This window comes from Zophobas morio, unplaced genomic scaffold (genome assembly GCF_036711695.1).
Source record: "Zophobas morio isolate AGI-343-1 ecotype UQ-CSIRO unplaced genomic scaffold, CSIRO_AGI_Zmor_V1 ptg000023l, whole genome shotgun sequence".
In the NCBI taxonomy this organism is placed as follows: domain Eukaryota; kingdom Metazoa; phylum Arthropoda; class Insecta; order Coleoptera; family Tenebrionidae; genus Zophobas; species Zophobas morio.
The window spans coordinates 716,399-734,068 of record NW_026972128.1 but is presented as its reverse complement, the minus strand read 5'-3'; the positions used below and the strand labels follow the sequence as shown (position 1 = coordinate 734,068).

The 17,670-nt window shown below is 34.3% G+C and overlaps 1 protein-coding gene and 1 non-coding gene across 3 annotated transcripts in view; one reads left to right on the top strand and one right to left on the bottom strand.

Moving 5' to 3' along the window:
- LOC135134146 (neuroendocrine convertase 2) overlaps nt 1-17,670 on the bottom strand; it is a 138,770-nt gene that overhangs the window by 71,595 nt on the left and 49,505 nt on the right. For both annotated transcript variants that reach the window (XM_064062766.1, XM_064062765.1), the window contains exon 2: nt 15,217-15,321. In XM_064062766.1, the coding sequence (XP_063918836.1) occupies nt 15,217-15,243 (27 nt within the window). In that variant the 5' untranslated portion in view covers nt 15,244-15,321. The remainder of the gene's footprint in view (nt 1-15,216; nt 15,322-17,670) is intronic.
- Nucleotides 8,428-8,500, top strand: Trnak-cuu (transfer RNA lysine (anticodon CUU)). Its single transcript has one exon. It is a non-coding gene; the product is annotated as a tRNA-Lys (tRNA).

The following is a 17,670-nucleotide window of genomic DNA, read 5'->3' as shown; positions in this document are numbered from 1 at the left end:
GTTACTCGCCGAACGGTTTCGAAGATTAAAACTCGAAAAGAAAGACTCGGCGTCCTTCCCAGTCCGGCAAAATCACGTCCCAATCGGGAAGCACCGAAACCAAAAGACCAGCCTGAGCTTACACATTTGTGTCATGTTGACGTTATGAACATTGTCATCTTTTTGACTAATTACTACAAAGTAACAGTTATTAGTTCGGACGTTAGCTTTTAGTCACGTGTATAAAAAGATACATGAATCCAACTATAAGATATTCGCTTATGGATATTTTTTATAACGTTTAAACAAAAGAAATTTTCAAACATTCTCGGAACTCTGTTTCAAACTATGTGTCATGTGATGTATATTATTATAAAGGATACCAAAGGAAACGCGCATATCCAAATTTACTTAAAACAGTGGAATAAATATGAAAACTTAATAAATAAACACAAAATTGCTAGAAATTTTAAATTACTAAACGCAACATACACATGGACCATAGTTGAAAGTCATTGGAAGAGCTTTTGATATTTTGGTTTAAACAAGAACGGATAAAGCTTGCATTCAATAATTTTTATTGTTGTTGGGAACGCAAGTCCTTTAGCTTCGTGGTTATAACACCTAAACATTTAGTTCCTTTTTTAGTCCGACAAGAATCCACATAAAAATTTTTAACAAGCTTTTGATTACTTGCGGAAGATACAACCCCAGGAATTGAAAAATAAATAAAATATAGGCCTTTATGAATTTTATCTAACTATTTATTATTGTGTGCTGTGTTTTATCAGCAATATTATTTCGAAACAAAATGAGTATTTACCTGTTTATTATACGTAAAAAATATGCGTGGGAAACAAAAAACCCAGCAAAGCAAAATTTGGGGTTTATTCATATTTAACTAGGTACTACTGAAAGGAGATTTTCTGTGATGGGCTGAAAATTGACGTTCTCTTCTTTCCCTCACTCTTTTTCCTTTAAAATATTTATTATGTATTAGCAAATCCATTCATCAATTTAACAAATTCGCATTTACCTTAGATTCTAAAAATTTTGCTGACAACTAATATATCGTTCATCTGTAGTAAAAAAAATCTGCAGTGTGAGTCACTAAGATTGTCTTATTACTTATTTGAAATAGAAAAAAAAGTCTAAGACTAAAGTTGTAGTTCTTCGATAATTAAATTATGTTGAACTGTACATAGTGGTCTGTTTTTAAGGGGTAACACACAATAGAACGGTCTAGGACAATTCGGCGCGGCCGACTTGGCGCGGCCAACTTGGCGCGGCCGACTTGGCGCGAGACATTTTGGCGCAAGGACACTTTGGCGCAGGGACACTTTGGCGCAAGCCATCTTGGCGCGAGCCATCTTGGCGCGAATGAACTCGCACCAAGAAAAATAGATAGAAATATACAAAAATTGCACCCGTTGTTAGCATAAGCTAATTTTTATAGTCTCCAACGCGGGGAGGGGTAATGTCGACTTTTTAATGGACACACGGGCGCTTCGCGCCCTGCACCCCATTATAAACATACTCCTAAACGTGGAACTTCTTGCTCCGTGGATCATTTAGTTATTGCAATTTGTGCGAATGAAAATGTGTATTTGGTTGCCTACACTTAGCATAAATAACAGGGTGCCAACCAAAGTACGAACGATAAATATTTTTTATATTATGTACCGACGTACTCGCGCCAAGATGGCTCGCGCCAAGATGGCTTGCGCCAAAGTGTCCCTGCGCCAAGTTGGCTTTGCGCCAAAATGGCTCGCGCCAAGTCGGCCGCGCCAAGTTGGCCGCGCCAAGTCGGCCGCGCCAAATAGTCCCATTCCGACAATCGAATGCGCTTTATGTTTTTATTAGTTCTAATTAACCTCTTCTTAGTCTTTATAATCATAGTTTATTTTCAAAATTTTGATGCGACGTTGTCAGGTTATTCCATCAAATGAAAAATGATTGAATACAGAAAAACATTTTAAGATAAATTGATTCAATAGGTGTAATGTTTTGTTTTAAACATGAATTTATCAATCTGGAGTTTATTAATTGCAGGATAATTTTAAAATAAATCTGCAGATTTAAAGCAATCAATTTGGCGGTTTTGAGGATGGTCAGTTAAATACAATTCTGAGCAAACAACAGATGGGGAGACGAAAAACATAAACTTTATTTTTTACTTTCCGACCGTAATTTAGAGACATTTTCTCTACATTTGCTAGCTCGTAGAATATTAAAACATTAAAAAGTAGTTCTCCCATTTCCATTTGTCTCTTGTCTGTCTATTGGCGATTTTATTAGAAGCATAATCTGCAAAACTACGAGGTAGAGTACTGTGAAATTTTATGTGTAAATGTTTCAATATTAAATCTTCGCGTTGTAAAATGTAACCTACCGCATTTGTAATGTAAATATCTATTATATTACGATACAGTGTAGGTGGTAAAATTTCTTGTCTATGACATGATTTTCCCAAAGTAAATATATCCTATTTAAAATGTGCATAATAATATTAATGGTTTATTCTTACATGTAACCTTGCACGTGTAAGTTTTTGGAAAACAAATCAAAACTGAACAAGTGTGTAGAACTGATTTTAAAAACTAAAAAATCAGTTGCCCTAAAATCTTGCAGACGTTCTGCGGTTATCACGTGTACGGTAAACTGAGAATTAGATTTTATCGAAATATGGTTCTTAATTTGCTCTTATTTTTAATTTACGCCTGTAATTAAAAAAAAAATTAAATTAGAATTTTTCACATGCTTTATTTTTTACTTTGAGATCTAGATATTTGAAAAAAATCAAAATTTTACAACACAAATTGAAAATTTGATTGTTCGAAAATAAATTCAATATAAAACCGACTCATCTGAAATCTTGCAGACGGTTTTAGTTTATCATTAACATGACAAACCGCTGATTAGAAATATTTTATTCATCCCCTCCAAAAAATTGATGGCTTCTTCTGAAAACATTGCTATTATTTAGAAAAAAAAAAATGTAATACAAAATTTTTACAATTTTTTTTAGAAACTACACAATGGACTGTTTTGAAACTTTATTGACTTACTAAAATTTTTAATTTATTTCAAAAATTAAATAATTTACCTGAAATTAGTAATTCAGTTTAACATCTTATTTATTAAAAGGTAGCTATATCCTTTCGAGAATTAATAAATGAAGAGTACGTTATAACATACCTATATACGGAATTGAGGGCTAGTTCTTCTATCTACACCAACTTTTTTGTGACAAGTCAAAAAAACATAAAATTAAGGACTGGTTGAAATGATCGGATTTACTGTAGGTATTTTCCTCAGCCATATGTAAACAGTAAAATTTTTCGTTAGAAAAACTAACGAGTGCTGACTTATTTTCCATCTTCATTTTTCTGCACATACTATCAACAAAAATCGTCCTATATTTGGCGTTAGAAGGTCACGATCGTTTTCATTCCCTATTGTATGGACCAATTATCTAGTACCAACCGGAGGACGAGCTAATTGCGTGTTATTTTGACTGTTCACATGTATAAGACCATTATAAAACATCGCATATATAAGTTAGTTTTGAAATTTCGTGAGTTTTTCGATATGAAACGGTTAATGGTCGATTGTATAAGGAAAAGATTTTAGATGTGTTCATTAACTAACCGGCAACATGACAAAGAACCTATTGTAGGATAGTTTCGGCAGTATGGGGCCCATATTGACGATATAACAGTAAAATACCTTTCACTTGGCCAGCTCTTTTCACCTATTTTGCAAAAACGACTTGACATAACACCTTTTATAATCAGTCTGTATAACATTTGTCCTATGTCAGACTTTCACGTATATAATATTTATTATGCTTTAGAATGTGTCAGATTTTATCACGTTTCTAAAGAACGATATATTTTATACATTTTAAGTGTGACTAGAAAACTTATAGTTCTGCCTCGTACTTGAAATGTAATAAAATCTAACATGCAATACAACAGCTTTGTCGCAAATGCGAGTTATTACGCTGGCGATCATGTTAAAGTCAACAGTTCGGTTTTTTTATTACCATAGCTTCCAGTTTTGACGTAATAGAAAAAAACCTAATTTTCCGCAGGTGAAAGTCAAAACTATTTAGTTAAAGTTTAATAAAATGTTAAGTGATTATAACTTCTCAACAAGAAGGAAATTAATTTAAATCATGTCTAACGCAAAGTTTTAACAGCGCACCCTTTTCACCAAAGCGCTCCACATTCACCAATATCTCGCCACAAAGTACTTCGAATTATCAAAGAGCTATCAAGCTCATCAAAAAGCTCGACATGTATTACCGGATCAACGAAATAAAGGGCGTGAACACTTTTTTCGTCACAAAAAATCTTTGAAGCTTACTGAGTACTCAATAATGTCACATCGCAGAGCGAACCAACTCCTGCTGGCGATAAAATCACAAAAGCTTCGAAATAAAAATCATTCACCTGAAGTTAACGCTCCCGCTTGAGTTTGGAGCCCGCATAGTTGCAAATTTAATTAAAATTCAAAGAAAAGTACAGTTAATTCGGCTTGCTTTAATTATTCTCGTTCTTGTAAAAAAGTAGCAACACGCCAAGACCCTGCCAAGTTTTATTCATCAATTTTACGAGACGCTGAACGCTGTTATGAAATCACATCTGAAACGACATTTTCAGACACATAAAATCAGAAATGTTCATCGGACCGACATTTCAGCAGTTCTCATAGCCAATAAAAGGCAATTTACCTTGTAGATTTGCATTTATATTTGCATCTTGTTCCGAGCATCGTGGATAAACATATTACGTTTTCATCAGCAAATTTGGATTTTATTCTGCTATCTCGAACTCGTCATGTGCGTCGATTTTATGCAAATAAACGTGATTAATGATTTGTTGGTGAATAATTAAAATACGTGCCAGCGTTGTTATTTTAGAGATAACGTGACAGATTTACGCTTGTTACAAAGTACGGAGGTTTACAAAATGTGAAATATGTTATACTAAAAGCTTGCGCTAGGAATGTTTGCAGAGGTTTATATCCTGAGAGTTTGACAAGCGACTTTGAGAGGAAGCTTTCACATATGTAAGCTCTGACATGGGGTTTGCTTCGGGAAAAGTTGCAAAGCCTTGCTTGGTGTAAATATTGTCAGCCAAGGAAAGGCGAAATAAGGATAGTGCAAGAAAACAAAATCGATGCAACAAATGTATAAACCTTACTGGATTACTCCAAAGATTTTACACTGTATGGTGTACACATAAAATACGCAGTAAAAAAAAACTTGGCAACAGAATACGTTTGCCGCTATTAAAGATAAATTTACAGTTAGGGGATTTGTGTCTTATGCGTCTTGTATTTAACATTGCTTACTAGAATCGTATTTTTTAAAGTTTTGAAGTTTTTGGAAGAAAACGAAAAACTAAATCTTCCAACGTAAATTGTCAATGAAAGTACAGAAGAAATTAACAGCGAAAGTTTTTCTTCAGCGGAAGTAAAAAATAAATTAATTAAAACGTCAAGTTAATCTACGCTACCATTTGCTCGGACTAAGCTAATCAAAATCTATCTGCCATTTGTTATCGTTTTAGTAAAGTTTTAGTAAAGCTAAACATCCTAATTTTATATAGCGCGATACTCTCAACATTACTTTGTTCTGAAATTTCTGAGAGAAAAAAAAAACAATAAAGAAAAAAATAACTTTTTCCGCCGCCTTTGTTTTTGCTACCAGTAAATCGAGATTATCACGCGTACCTGGTAAATGATGAGAGTTATGTTAAAAGCAAATATGCCGTATGATAGAATTGATTGCAAAAAGTGTTCATGGTGTGTAGTTCCTGATTACTACGGTATTATAATAAATAAATAAATAAATAACCACCAAATGTGGTCAACGCTGTCAAAAAATGTGTACATCATAAATAATTACGAAATGGAGCCGAATTTTAGTAAAGAAATCCGTGGTATGGCTACAGCAGCAACTACAAAAATACTTCCCAGTGCTTCTAGAAGTTGGTACGAAAAGGAGTACAAAATTTCAAATGTATAAATGGTGAGCCGAAAAATAGTTAAAATAAAAAAACAACATATCTAATACCTTGAATTCTCATTTTTTATGCAGATATTTTCAATTAAGACTTATTCTTATCTACTTCCTAGAGTTTACGTTGTTTTTGCCTAATCTTTATTTCTGTATAGGTACAATTCGTTTATAGCATATTTATATATATATATTATTTATATTATAATAAGTCAAATTAAGTTCATTTTCCCGGTTCCAACAACTATAAATAATAAACTTAAAAAATGAATAATGAGGAAAATTGAAAGAAAAACAAAAGAACTATACCACTTTTAAGGATTTTCATACTTTTCGTATTACTTCATTAAATTTATCATTATCAAGTAACCCTACTGTTGTTGTTTTGAAATCTTTTTTTATTTACGTTTTGCGATGGATGATAAAGGGAGAGGGCCCGAAAGAGGGCACTTTTGATGTTTTGCCTTGAAGGGCACAAAAGTCGGAAGTCAGCTTTGACTGAGGTTTTAAATTACTACAAAATCTCATTTAGGCTTTGCTTTGATCTTGGGCTAATTATAAACACTCGATAAACCTTTGTTTAACAAATGCGTATTACGAAGCTGTTGGGAATTTCGCAATGAAATGTAATAATGTAAAATTTAGAAAGGTTTGTATGTCTAATGCACAGAGATGTAGAAAATTTCTGGTTTCAAAAAATTTGCTATAAACCAACCTAAAGGAAAAGAAAAGAACACAGTATCCTAAGGTTTTTATAAGTATTCTTCTTTATTTCCTTTAATTCTGCCAATCCTTAATTTTTTAATTTTTAACACGTGGTATCGTCTTTAGATTTAATAAGGCCTTAACCCAAAAACATTTTCAGAAGATTGAAAGTGAACGATTTCTATACTACTTCATAATGACTTTTCACGCCATTAGATAGTTGTTTTTATTAAATGCTTGGAAAACTGGAAAAGTATACCGTCTTCTAGTCGACTCACGGAATGGGACTATTTGGCGCGGCCGACTTGGCGCGGCCAACTTGGCAAGGCCGACTTGGCGCGAGCCATTTTGGCGCAAAGCCAACTTGGCGCAGGGACACTTTGGCGCAAGCCATCTTGGCGCGAGCCATCTTGGCGCGAGCCATCTTGGCGCGAGTACGTCGGTATATAATATAAAAATATCAAATTGTCCTGCGTCGGAAAAAAAACCTACTCATCCACTCACCACATTCATACCACATACACGAGATCACTCATACGTCATATTCTCTCTCTCAGGCACATAGACTTAAAAAAATCATTCGTCGGTACTACTGTCTCCACGATCATCACCCCGAAACGGCTTAAGATCTTTAACGTGCCAGTTTCCTAGGTTTTGATGACTCTCAGCCTCCGCTAATCTATATACGAGACGAGAGATAACCTTGGTGACGATACATGGAACATATTTTGGAGCCAGTTTACTGGAAAAGTGCTTTGATGCGTCTGAAAGTACATAATTGCGTTTCCACACCCGGTCACCTACTTGATAGGAATCAGCAGGACGGCGTCGTAAATTATACGTGTGAGAATTTCTTTTATACGCGGCCGTTAGTTTTTGACGCACTGTCTTGTAGATTTCAGACAAGCCCTCCAAATTTTCAAAATATTGGCTCCGGTCAGGGTTCGTTAAATCAACTTTCGATGGGTCGCTGTTCCTGTCATAAAAATCTCCTGAAATTGGTACGTACCGACCAAAATTTATATACGTAGGAGATAATCCGGTGGCTTCATGAATGGCCGTTCGAAGCGCAAACCCAATTTTTGGTAAATGGATGTCCCAATACCGATGATTATTATCCTTAATGTAGGAACGAATAGCAGCCCCGGCTACTCTGTTCACTCGTTCTACGCTGTTTGTTTGGGGATGGTATTTTGCGTTATACCAAATCTTACATTTGTACAAATCCGCTAGCTTCTGAAAATCACGCGAAACAAATTGAGTACCATTGTCGCAGGTGATGATTTGAGGGACACCAAACATCAAAAAGACGTTTTCTTCTACAAATTTGATAATTGACTTGGAATTTGCCTTACGAAGAGGATGTAATAAAATGAACTTGCTGAACCAATCACAGACCATTAAAATATAACAATGTCCCTGCATACTACGAGGAAGAGGACCTAAAATATCAATTGAAATCAATTGCCATGGGAAAGTAGCCTTCTTAGAAGAACCCATCAATCCGGGAGCAGCTACATTAGTTGCCTTTTGAGCTGAACAAGTTGAACATCGAGAGACATATCGTTTAACATCAGTTTGCATGCCAGGCCAAAAATAGAGTTCTTGTATCCGTTCCAGAGTTTTATATGATCCAAGGTGAGCTGCTAGAGGAGAGTCGTGGCATTCACGAAGCACTTCCAGCCGTTGTGATTTGGGTACTACTTGGGGGCTCGTCCCGGCTAGCTCAGTCGGTAGAGCATGAGACTCTTAATCTCAGGGTCGTGGGTTCGAGCCCCACGTTGGGCGCCAAAAATTATGTAACCTACTTACAGGATTTCAAATAAATGCTACTGTATTGTTACCTCACGAAGTGGGTTTCAACCCGAGCCCAATAAAACTACGTTTACGACAAATTATATTATTAAAGGTATTACATACGATAAGCCAATCACTGCCAATATGTGGGAGGGCACCTCTTCTCTCCTCAGCGTAGGCGGCGGAGGCTCCTGACTCTTCCTTCGGTTCTCAGGTCCCGTCTCTTCCCGAAAATCTTCCTTGAAAAGCCCCTGAACTTGATTGTCTTCCTCCCGAGCTCCTCACTCGCTCCTGCCCCGCTATCTCCTCCGTTCTTATCTCTCTTTTTCTCCCCGTTTTTTCCCGTAGCTCACACCAACACTACGCGTGATAGATGCGCCACCACTTCGAATGCAAATCAATTCAAAATTAAATAAAAATCCGTTACAAAATATTTATTGTTCGTATTTTGGTTGGCAGTTGGCACCCTGTTATTTATGCTAAGTGTAGGCAACCAAATACACATTTTCATTCGCACAAATTCCAATAACTAAATGATCCACGGAGCAAGAAGTTCCACGTTTAGGAGTATGTTTATAATGGGGTGCAGGGCGCGAAGCGCCCGTGTGTCCATTAAAAAGTCGACATTACCCCTCCCCGCGTTGGAGACTATAAAAATTAGGTTATGCTAACAACGGGTGCAATTTTTGTATATTTATATCTATTTTTCTTGGTGCGAGTTCATTCGCGCCAAGATGGCTCGCGCCAAGATGGCTTGCGCCAAAGTGTCCCTGCGCCAAAATGTCTCGCGCCAAGTCGGCCGCGCCGAATTGTCCTAGACCGGTCAACTCAGTATTAAGAAGTCCAAATTTTATGGATGATCTCTTCTATACTAATAATAATATCGTATTCATAAGAAACCCCATTGGTAATAAATACACTGGATTTTGGAAATTTTGTTGGTAACAGAATCGGCAAACAACGGAAACGTTTTCTTGTTTATTTAAAAGTTTTTAACTGAATGTTTAACCTTCAATTTTAAAATAGCTTCAAAATTCTTTTTTTACTTCCCGAGCGTAAGCTAAGGAAGTAGAGTAATCGAGTCCATCGGATGAATTGCTGCTTCTATAGTAACCCCTACAGTACAAAAAAATGGTCGAAAGTTGTTTCGACAGAACTTCCCTTGCTCCTGAAGTACAATGAAACATTTATACTATACATAGATGTACTCCCACTATCGAACTGTGCGGGGGGTGTGTTTTTGGTTCCTCCTCACTTTCCATCGTGTTTGGGTAAGTTTAATAAATTAAACACATACTGTTTGTTTAAAGTCAATTTAAAGTCGTATACTGGTGGTTATTGGATATTACTGATATGTGTTATTAGCCACAGTTGCCTTTGAAATACCGTTTGTCGGCATTTATTAAAGTATTCGTCGTTCCGTTATCAGAATAGCTGACACTTTTTAACAACTGATAGTGATTTCTTTGATGAGGCGAGTTTGTGAGAGCAGTTTGTCGTGGCACTCGCCTCGTGTTCAGCACATACCCTTGTACGAAGGGAGGTGCAATTAACTAGCACCTTTTTGATAAACCCGCCAGAAATGGAGACGTCTAGGTCTCAGTTTCCGGGAAAGGAACAAGCCATTGTACTAACTTCGATTAAAGATTTGAAACTTACCGATTACGTGGTGGCTATAGGTGATAATAGGCACACCAAAGAATGTTATTTTTGCTTCTCATATGTCTAATGAATGTATATGCATTTATTTGAGTGATGTTTCGTATGTGGAAATTAATTAGAAAGAAGCGGGCACTTTGGCGAAACTTTAAAAGAACTGGAGATACTACTGATTATATAACTCATCGATCGTTTTCGAATCATCACTCTTCTGAAATCAGGCAGGCAAGAATCACATAAAACCGTATTGCAGATGATAAAAACCTAAAGAGTTTCTTTAAATACATCCGTTCCAGCTTAGGTGCTCAGTTAGAACGCCCCAGGGGTGCGATTTTGTTTCTCGATCGAAGTGATAAATTAAATGTCATTACGTAGGTTTTTTAAATGCAAAAGTTTACGACAAAACGATTAATTTTCGTATGGAATGCAATATCATACCATGCGAACAGCATGGTTTTTGGCCGGGAAAATCTATAAATACCAATATGCTATACTGCCTTGATGAGTGGACCCGGGCTTTTGATGTGGGCAAAAGTGCTGATATGGCATATTTTGATTTTTCGAAGTCCCTCCACCGTGTGCCTAGATGATAAGTACTTATTGTATAAGTTACGACATTTTGGAATACAAGGTAAACTTCTTCCTTGGATTGATGCTTTTCTTACTGATCGCTCATTTAACGTAAAAATAGAAGGTGCTTTGAGTGCTGCAGCTCAAGTAATTAGTGGTGCACCTCAAGGGTCGGTACTTGGTCCACTTCTTTTTCTAGTTTATACCGCTGACCTAAATTTCTCTACAAACTCTCACTTCGCAAAGTACGCGGACGATTTTAAAATTTATAATGAAAGTTGCAATCAGCTTAGTATGACAAATGACATCTCAGCTGTTCTTAAATGGTCGGAACAATGGGGTTTACCATTAAATAGGGACAAGTGTAGCATTTTACATCTAGGTTCTAAAAATTGTAAGCACACATATTGCATGAGAGGTGCGGAACTCAAAAAATCAGAGTCATATTTAGATTTAGGTATTTTGGTAACGTCTAATCTTTCATAGTCAGAGCATGTTATGCGTATTACAAAAAAAGCTAAAAGCTAACAAGATGATGTACCTGCAGAGTAAGGCATTCGACAGAATAAATATTACGGCAGCTGTTAAATTATATAAAACTTATGTAAGACCTATAATAGAGTTTGGCAATAGTGTTTTGACACCAGTGTTACAGAAAGATGTAACTTTACTAGAAAATGTCCAGCGTCGAGTAACAAAATTACCCTTTGGACGAAATAGGCCTGGATATCTTGACAGGCTATCCATGATGAAACTGCCAACGCTTGCTGAAAGACACGTAAGAGAAGACGTTATTGCAACATTTATTCAGTTTAAATACAGACACCAGGACTAGAGGTCATGATTTCAAACTGTTGAATGGTAAATTCAACTCCACCATAAGGCAGTATTTTATAACAGATAGAGTGTTCGATGCATGGAATTCGTTGCCTGCTGAAGTGGTCCAGATTCAAATTCTGCTAGATTTTAAGGCCAATTATGATTCCTATTGTAGTCACCAACATTTCTAATGTTTATATTTTTTGATACACTTCGTTATTAAAGTTACAATACATAGTAATAGTTATAGGCGGGCATAACAGGCGGCTGCCTCTGCCCGATCGTATTTTAAATAATAATATTAATAATAATAATTTTCCGATGGGCTCTCTGTCATAGTGAACTTTTCTACCTGCGACCTGTTTTTGTTTAGATTAGTGCGTAACAGATTCATCAGCATTCGGGCTAGCGTGTTGACCGGTTCACCTAAGTTTATGTTTCCACGTGTTATTATTGATTGCGATTTAAAAAAATAAATTAAAAAACCACCCCTTTCTGAAGTGTACATGTTACGTTGCTGACTGACAGTCCGTTGTCAGATTCTGATGACTCATCATGTTGAATTTAAAATAATCCATCTCTAACAACCATTGTCCTTCAACACTAGGTAATAGCAATTTGACGCTCAAATGTTTATTTATGTTTATACATCGAAAAAATGTCACGTAGAAGTTAGCTTGATTTGAATGAGTTTGTCTTCTCAAAACACTCGACTAAAATTATTCATTAAACCATAATCGAACAAAATGTTCTGAATATTATAATCCTTATTTTATCATTGTTACATAAAAACGTGCGTATTCTCCTTTTTAATTTGACAAATAAAAAATTTGTGACGACGCCATCAACATGGATAATACTACTCAGAGCACAAAAGAAAAGCGTATTACCAGCGCAAAAAAACAACGACACGTATGTCAACTTGGGTTGGTGCAGTGTAATACTTACTAAAAATAATAGTACTGTATTCCCAAAATTTTCTGAGAAAATGGAGTGAGCCGTTCCTGATTTAATCAATAAAATATATTAACTCACTCATACATTTTTTCGATCTACCTGTTTAAACAAAACTAAAAAATATGAATACAATGATAAATCACAAGTAAAAACTCATCAATTGTTCGGGGGGAATAAACAGATATGCTTGGATTAACAATTTACCAACTTACAATAACTTTAACACGTCTGCAAGATTTCAAAGTATTGATTTATTCAATAAGATAAATTGACTGATTCATTGATTTTTTTGAGTCACCCTGTATAAGCGAATCTAAAAAATATTAATGCAATGATACATTACAAATATAGATGACGTCATCAATTTTTTGGGATTGATGAACAGATACATTTTGACTAAAAATTTACTGTGCTTAAGATAACTTTAAAACATCTCCAAGTTTTCAAAGCATTCGGTTTATTAGTTTCTGATTAAATCAATAAAATAAATTCATGCATTCATTAATTTTTTTGAGTCAGCCTGTAAATCCAAAAAATATAAATGAAATGATAAATTAAAAGTACATACTCATCATATTTTGTACAATTTAGATAGGATTTATAGGTCAAAAATTTTGAGCTGACGTCATCAATTTTTTGGAACGGATAAGTAAATATATTTTAAAACATCTGCAAGATTTCAAAGCATTTGATTTTGCAGATTCAAAATTAAGTTGCAAAAACTTGTTTTATAATTTTGATTTTTTTTTCCAAAAATCTTTACGTTTCGGGTAAAAACTCAATACGGAGTCATAAACTACATGTGCAGGACTGTGTTATTTCATATAATTTAAAACCCCGTTACTATGTGCAATTTTGAAGTGACGTCATTACATTATTGTTGGGGATGACTAGAAAAATTTTGGTTAGCATTTTACCATCTACATGATATTCTTATAGGTATACAAATACAAAATTTGACAACAATCGGCTCAGTATTTGCGGAGATTGTCAATCTAATAAAAATTCGGGTCGGCCGACGGACTCGATTACAATACTTCCTTCGCTTAAACACTTGAGCATCAGATTGCCATAACCTAGTGCTGAAGGACAAGTGGTGTTATTTATGCCGCTGGTTTTTACTTTACAGAGGTTACATAATACGAAAATTGTTTAATCAAATTTTATAGTATAATTTTTAGAGCTGGATTTGTCGGATTATACTTATAGCCTTCGACCAATTTTTTATTGATCGAATTAAGAACCTTATTTTCTTGAAAATGTGAGAATACCCAGGTATTTATTTAATTATGATCAAATAAGAAGAATAATCATATTGAAAATATTTTGTTTCACTCTGGGAACACATTTTAGTCCTCTGTTTTAAGGAGACAACTTATTCGAATTAAACCAATTTCTACGTGACATGTTTTCGTTCGATGTATAAACATAATCAATTGAATTTATGCATGTACACTGATAATAATACATTCTTTTCCGTTGATTATTTGCTTTGAATATATTTCATATTGTCCGTATGCCTGCGGACGGCATAGCTTTGGAATTTGCGCTCCCGCGGCGCATGGGGCTCGAGGTGTGAATTAATCACTGGTTTTTACTATATAAAGGTTATCAGAAAACAAAAATTTCGTATGATTTTTCAAAAAAAGCGGGATTTGTTGGACTGTACTTCAAGGGCGAAGGAAGTTTTGTCGAAGTAACTTTCGACCAATTTTTTTTGCCAGTATCAGGTAAGGAGAACATTTATAATAATCTGACTAATTTGTACACTACAGTTTGGTGTTCATTACCTCGGAAACTATGCATTTTATGCAAATTTGTCAAAAGGGCATTTTTTGGTCAAATTGAAAAGATAACATTTATTTGATTGTACCAACCCAAATAATAAATAATTATTTTTAAAACGGCATTTTCAGTTAAAGGTTTCTATTTTTTTGATTTGCCTTGTTATTTTGATATTATAAATCATAAACGAGATAATTAAATTACATGAAATTTAAAAATGTTGCTATATTTGTACGTTCATCAATTTTCTGGAAAGAAGGATTTTCAGGTTTGTTTTGATCTAGTTTGTAGTACCTAAGAACTTAAGACAAAGAAAAATTTATAGGATTTCTATTAAATTCTATTAAAGTTGTGGGTATGTTGCCTCTCAAAAAAAGAAAGCTGTAAAACCATAGATAAATTTAGTTATGTTGCTAGTAGCCATGTAACAGTTGTCTTTATATAACTCTTTTCACTCTCTAGTCATTAATGAGGTATCAAAAAGTGTGATCTTTGTTTTTAATTTGAAAACTGTTTCTCTTCTCGGGAAAAGTAACATTTTTTATATATTCTTTTAAAAAATTCTGAAGAAAGGAAAAAAACAAACACATTTGTTGTAAAGATGTAAATAATTATTACTGTTTTATCTCAGATTGTTACCACATTAACAATAAACGCTCTCACAAATTACCCAGAGTTAGAAATCACCGATCATAAAACTAATTAAAATTTCAACGACCTGTTTTTGAAGTCAAATGAAGCATTTCGCAATAATTGCTTACACGTGACCTTTTATAGCATGATTTCATCTTTATTATACCACAGATTAACGCTATCTAAATTATTCCTTTAATGACTTGATAACGTTTTTCCAATGTTTACTTTTTTCTTTCCAGTAATTTAGATTATGTACCTACATATCTAATTTTTGTACTCACCAACGGATCCACCTTCAGTTTTCTCATGTGTGGGATGCTCCTCTTGGTCCTGGCGACAGGAATCGCGTGGTTTACGAAATGATATTCTTTTTTCGATCCGAGAAGCTGAAAAACAAATTTCACTGTATTTTCTCGTTCGTGCAAAACGTGTTTACAGCAATTAGGATCGAACGTATTTACTCTTAGCAATTTAATGAATTTTATTTGTTAAGATGTTTACTTTCTTGTATTTTTTACATTCTCCGAGAGTCAATTTAATCATCCTGAATCCAAAGCAAACAGCTAAGGTCGGAGAAGGAAGTATAAATATTGATGGAGGTGTTGAAGAAAATGTATGATGGGCCCAAACCCAATTTAAATGTGGCATTGACATAAATCGAAAGATAAATTGAAGGAGATATTTTAAATTGATTCTTAGGTAGAAATGTGATGGGAATTACGCGGAAATCGCATAAAGGTTAAGAGAAAATTGGTGCGTTCGTGAACTGTTACAATTAGATTCTTTTCTGCCGAAGAGCTTTTTTGTCTGAGGTTGCCTGTTGCTAGGTCGGAAATGGTGTCGTAGACTTGTAATGTTAAATTTATTTAAATTTATTTGCATTTTTAGTGCAAGAAAACGTGGCTAGCCCTATTTTAAAAATACATAAATGTCGAAACGTAAATTTATTCAGCTTTTAAATAAATATTATATCTAGATTTATTTTAAAATACCTAGTAATCATTGTGAATAAGCAATCAGGCCCTGCAGTTGATTTTCTTCACTCGTTTTAATTGTATTAAGTAGGTAATTTAAAAATTATTTCTCACAGCAAAATCTACTGTACTATAGTGTACAAATTTTAATCCAATAATAATAATTATTATTATTATATTTCCGTATTATGTGAACACAGAATAAAATTAATGTGTTTTATTATTCTTGCGTAACTTAAGAAAATAATTTTGACTAGTATGAACACTGCATTTTTTAACAGGTAGCATGAGTCGTCATTTAAAAATTTTGCGACAATATTCCTTTGTTTCATTATTATCAGTGATTGAAAGTAGTAAACGGTAATTCTGATCAATAATTTTTTTTGAGTAATTTAATGGAATATTGTTACTTTTAATCCGAGAAAATATTTTCTACAAAATTGTAACAAACTGATAAAATTTTAATGACCTAAATTATTTATTTTAACAATCTGGTTAAATAATTATTATTATTGTTATTATTATTATTTTTTAACGTTGACCAACAGGCTAACCCATTTAAGAGTCAAGGATACTGAATATACTAAATGAAAACAAGAAAGTCTTAGTTTATATTTATTTGGTGATTCCCACTGCATTAAGGCAGGCACTTAACAACTTTAAACAATAATTGTTATCTCATTTGAGATGGCTTCACCATAATTGTCACTCAAACGGGAATTTTTTTATATCAGAGACTATACACCGAAAGATGTGTAAAGAATTTTCAATTGACCTATGGTTTTGCAACATGTGAAACAGAGGGGATGAAATCATAACATTAGTCCTAGGCATAGGGATCTCGAAGATTGAGTTCATCCGTAGCAAAGTGTTGGGGACTTTTAGACTAATAAGCTCAAGGATCTCAGGAGACTAGATATTGAAGTTTATAATGCTGTGCAACATTATTATTGAAGTAATATTTCGTCCGCAGTCTAAACTTGAGATGTCAAATCGTGTCAGCAGTAGTTCATTTGGGATTCCTTGTGGTGGGTATTGACCATCTAGAATAAAAGCCAGTGATTTTAAAAAACGCCTTTGAACTTTCTCCAAAGTCAAGATGTGCACCTGGTTTATGGGATTCCAGATAATAGAGGCGTACTCAAGTTGAGATCTAACATACGCAAAGTACAATTTCAATACATTCAAATCTTGGATTTCCTTGGTACTTCTTATTACAAAACCAAGTGACTTGTAAGCGGAAGCAGATAATCGGTCAATATGTTTAACAAAAGTTAGTTTATTATCAAAAGTAATACCAAGATCGCAAATGTACTCAGGACGTTGAAGTATTAAATCGGCAATACTATTCAGAATAGGAACTTATGATTAAATTATAGGCAAAGGAATACGTTATGCGACGTGAGCTTTTAAGGGGAATAAATAGATACATTTTAGGTGTTGACAACGGTTACCGATAATTTTAAAGTACATTTCGTGCCTCGAGAATTACAAAGTCATAACTGACAAATTTGAAAATTTTGAGATAAGTGTTATAATAAAATTACTATGTCCTAAAGTACCGATTAAAAAAAAATCATACCCAGCTGGAAATATATATTTTACGTGTTAAAACGCAAAAATTACAAAGTCGTATCTGCCAAAAGATTTTTCTCTGAGAATTACAAAGTCGTAACTGTAAACTTTATTTAACTGACGCTAAACAATCAGAATACCTTGTTTTGCAAAATTTTATTACATTTATCAAGTAGCTTCTGTACG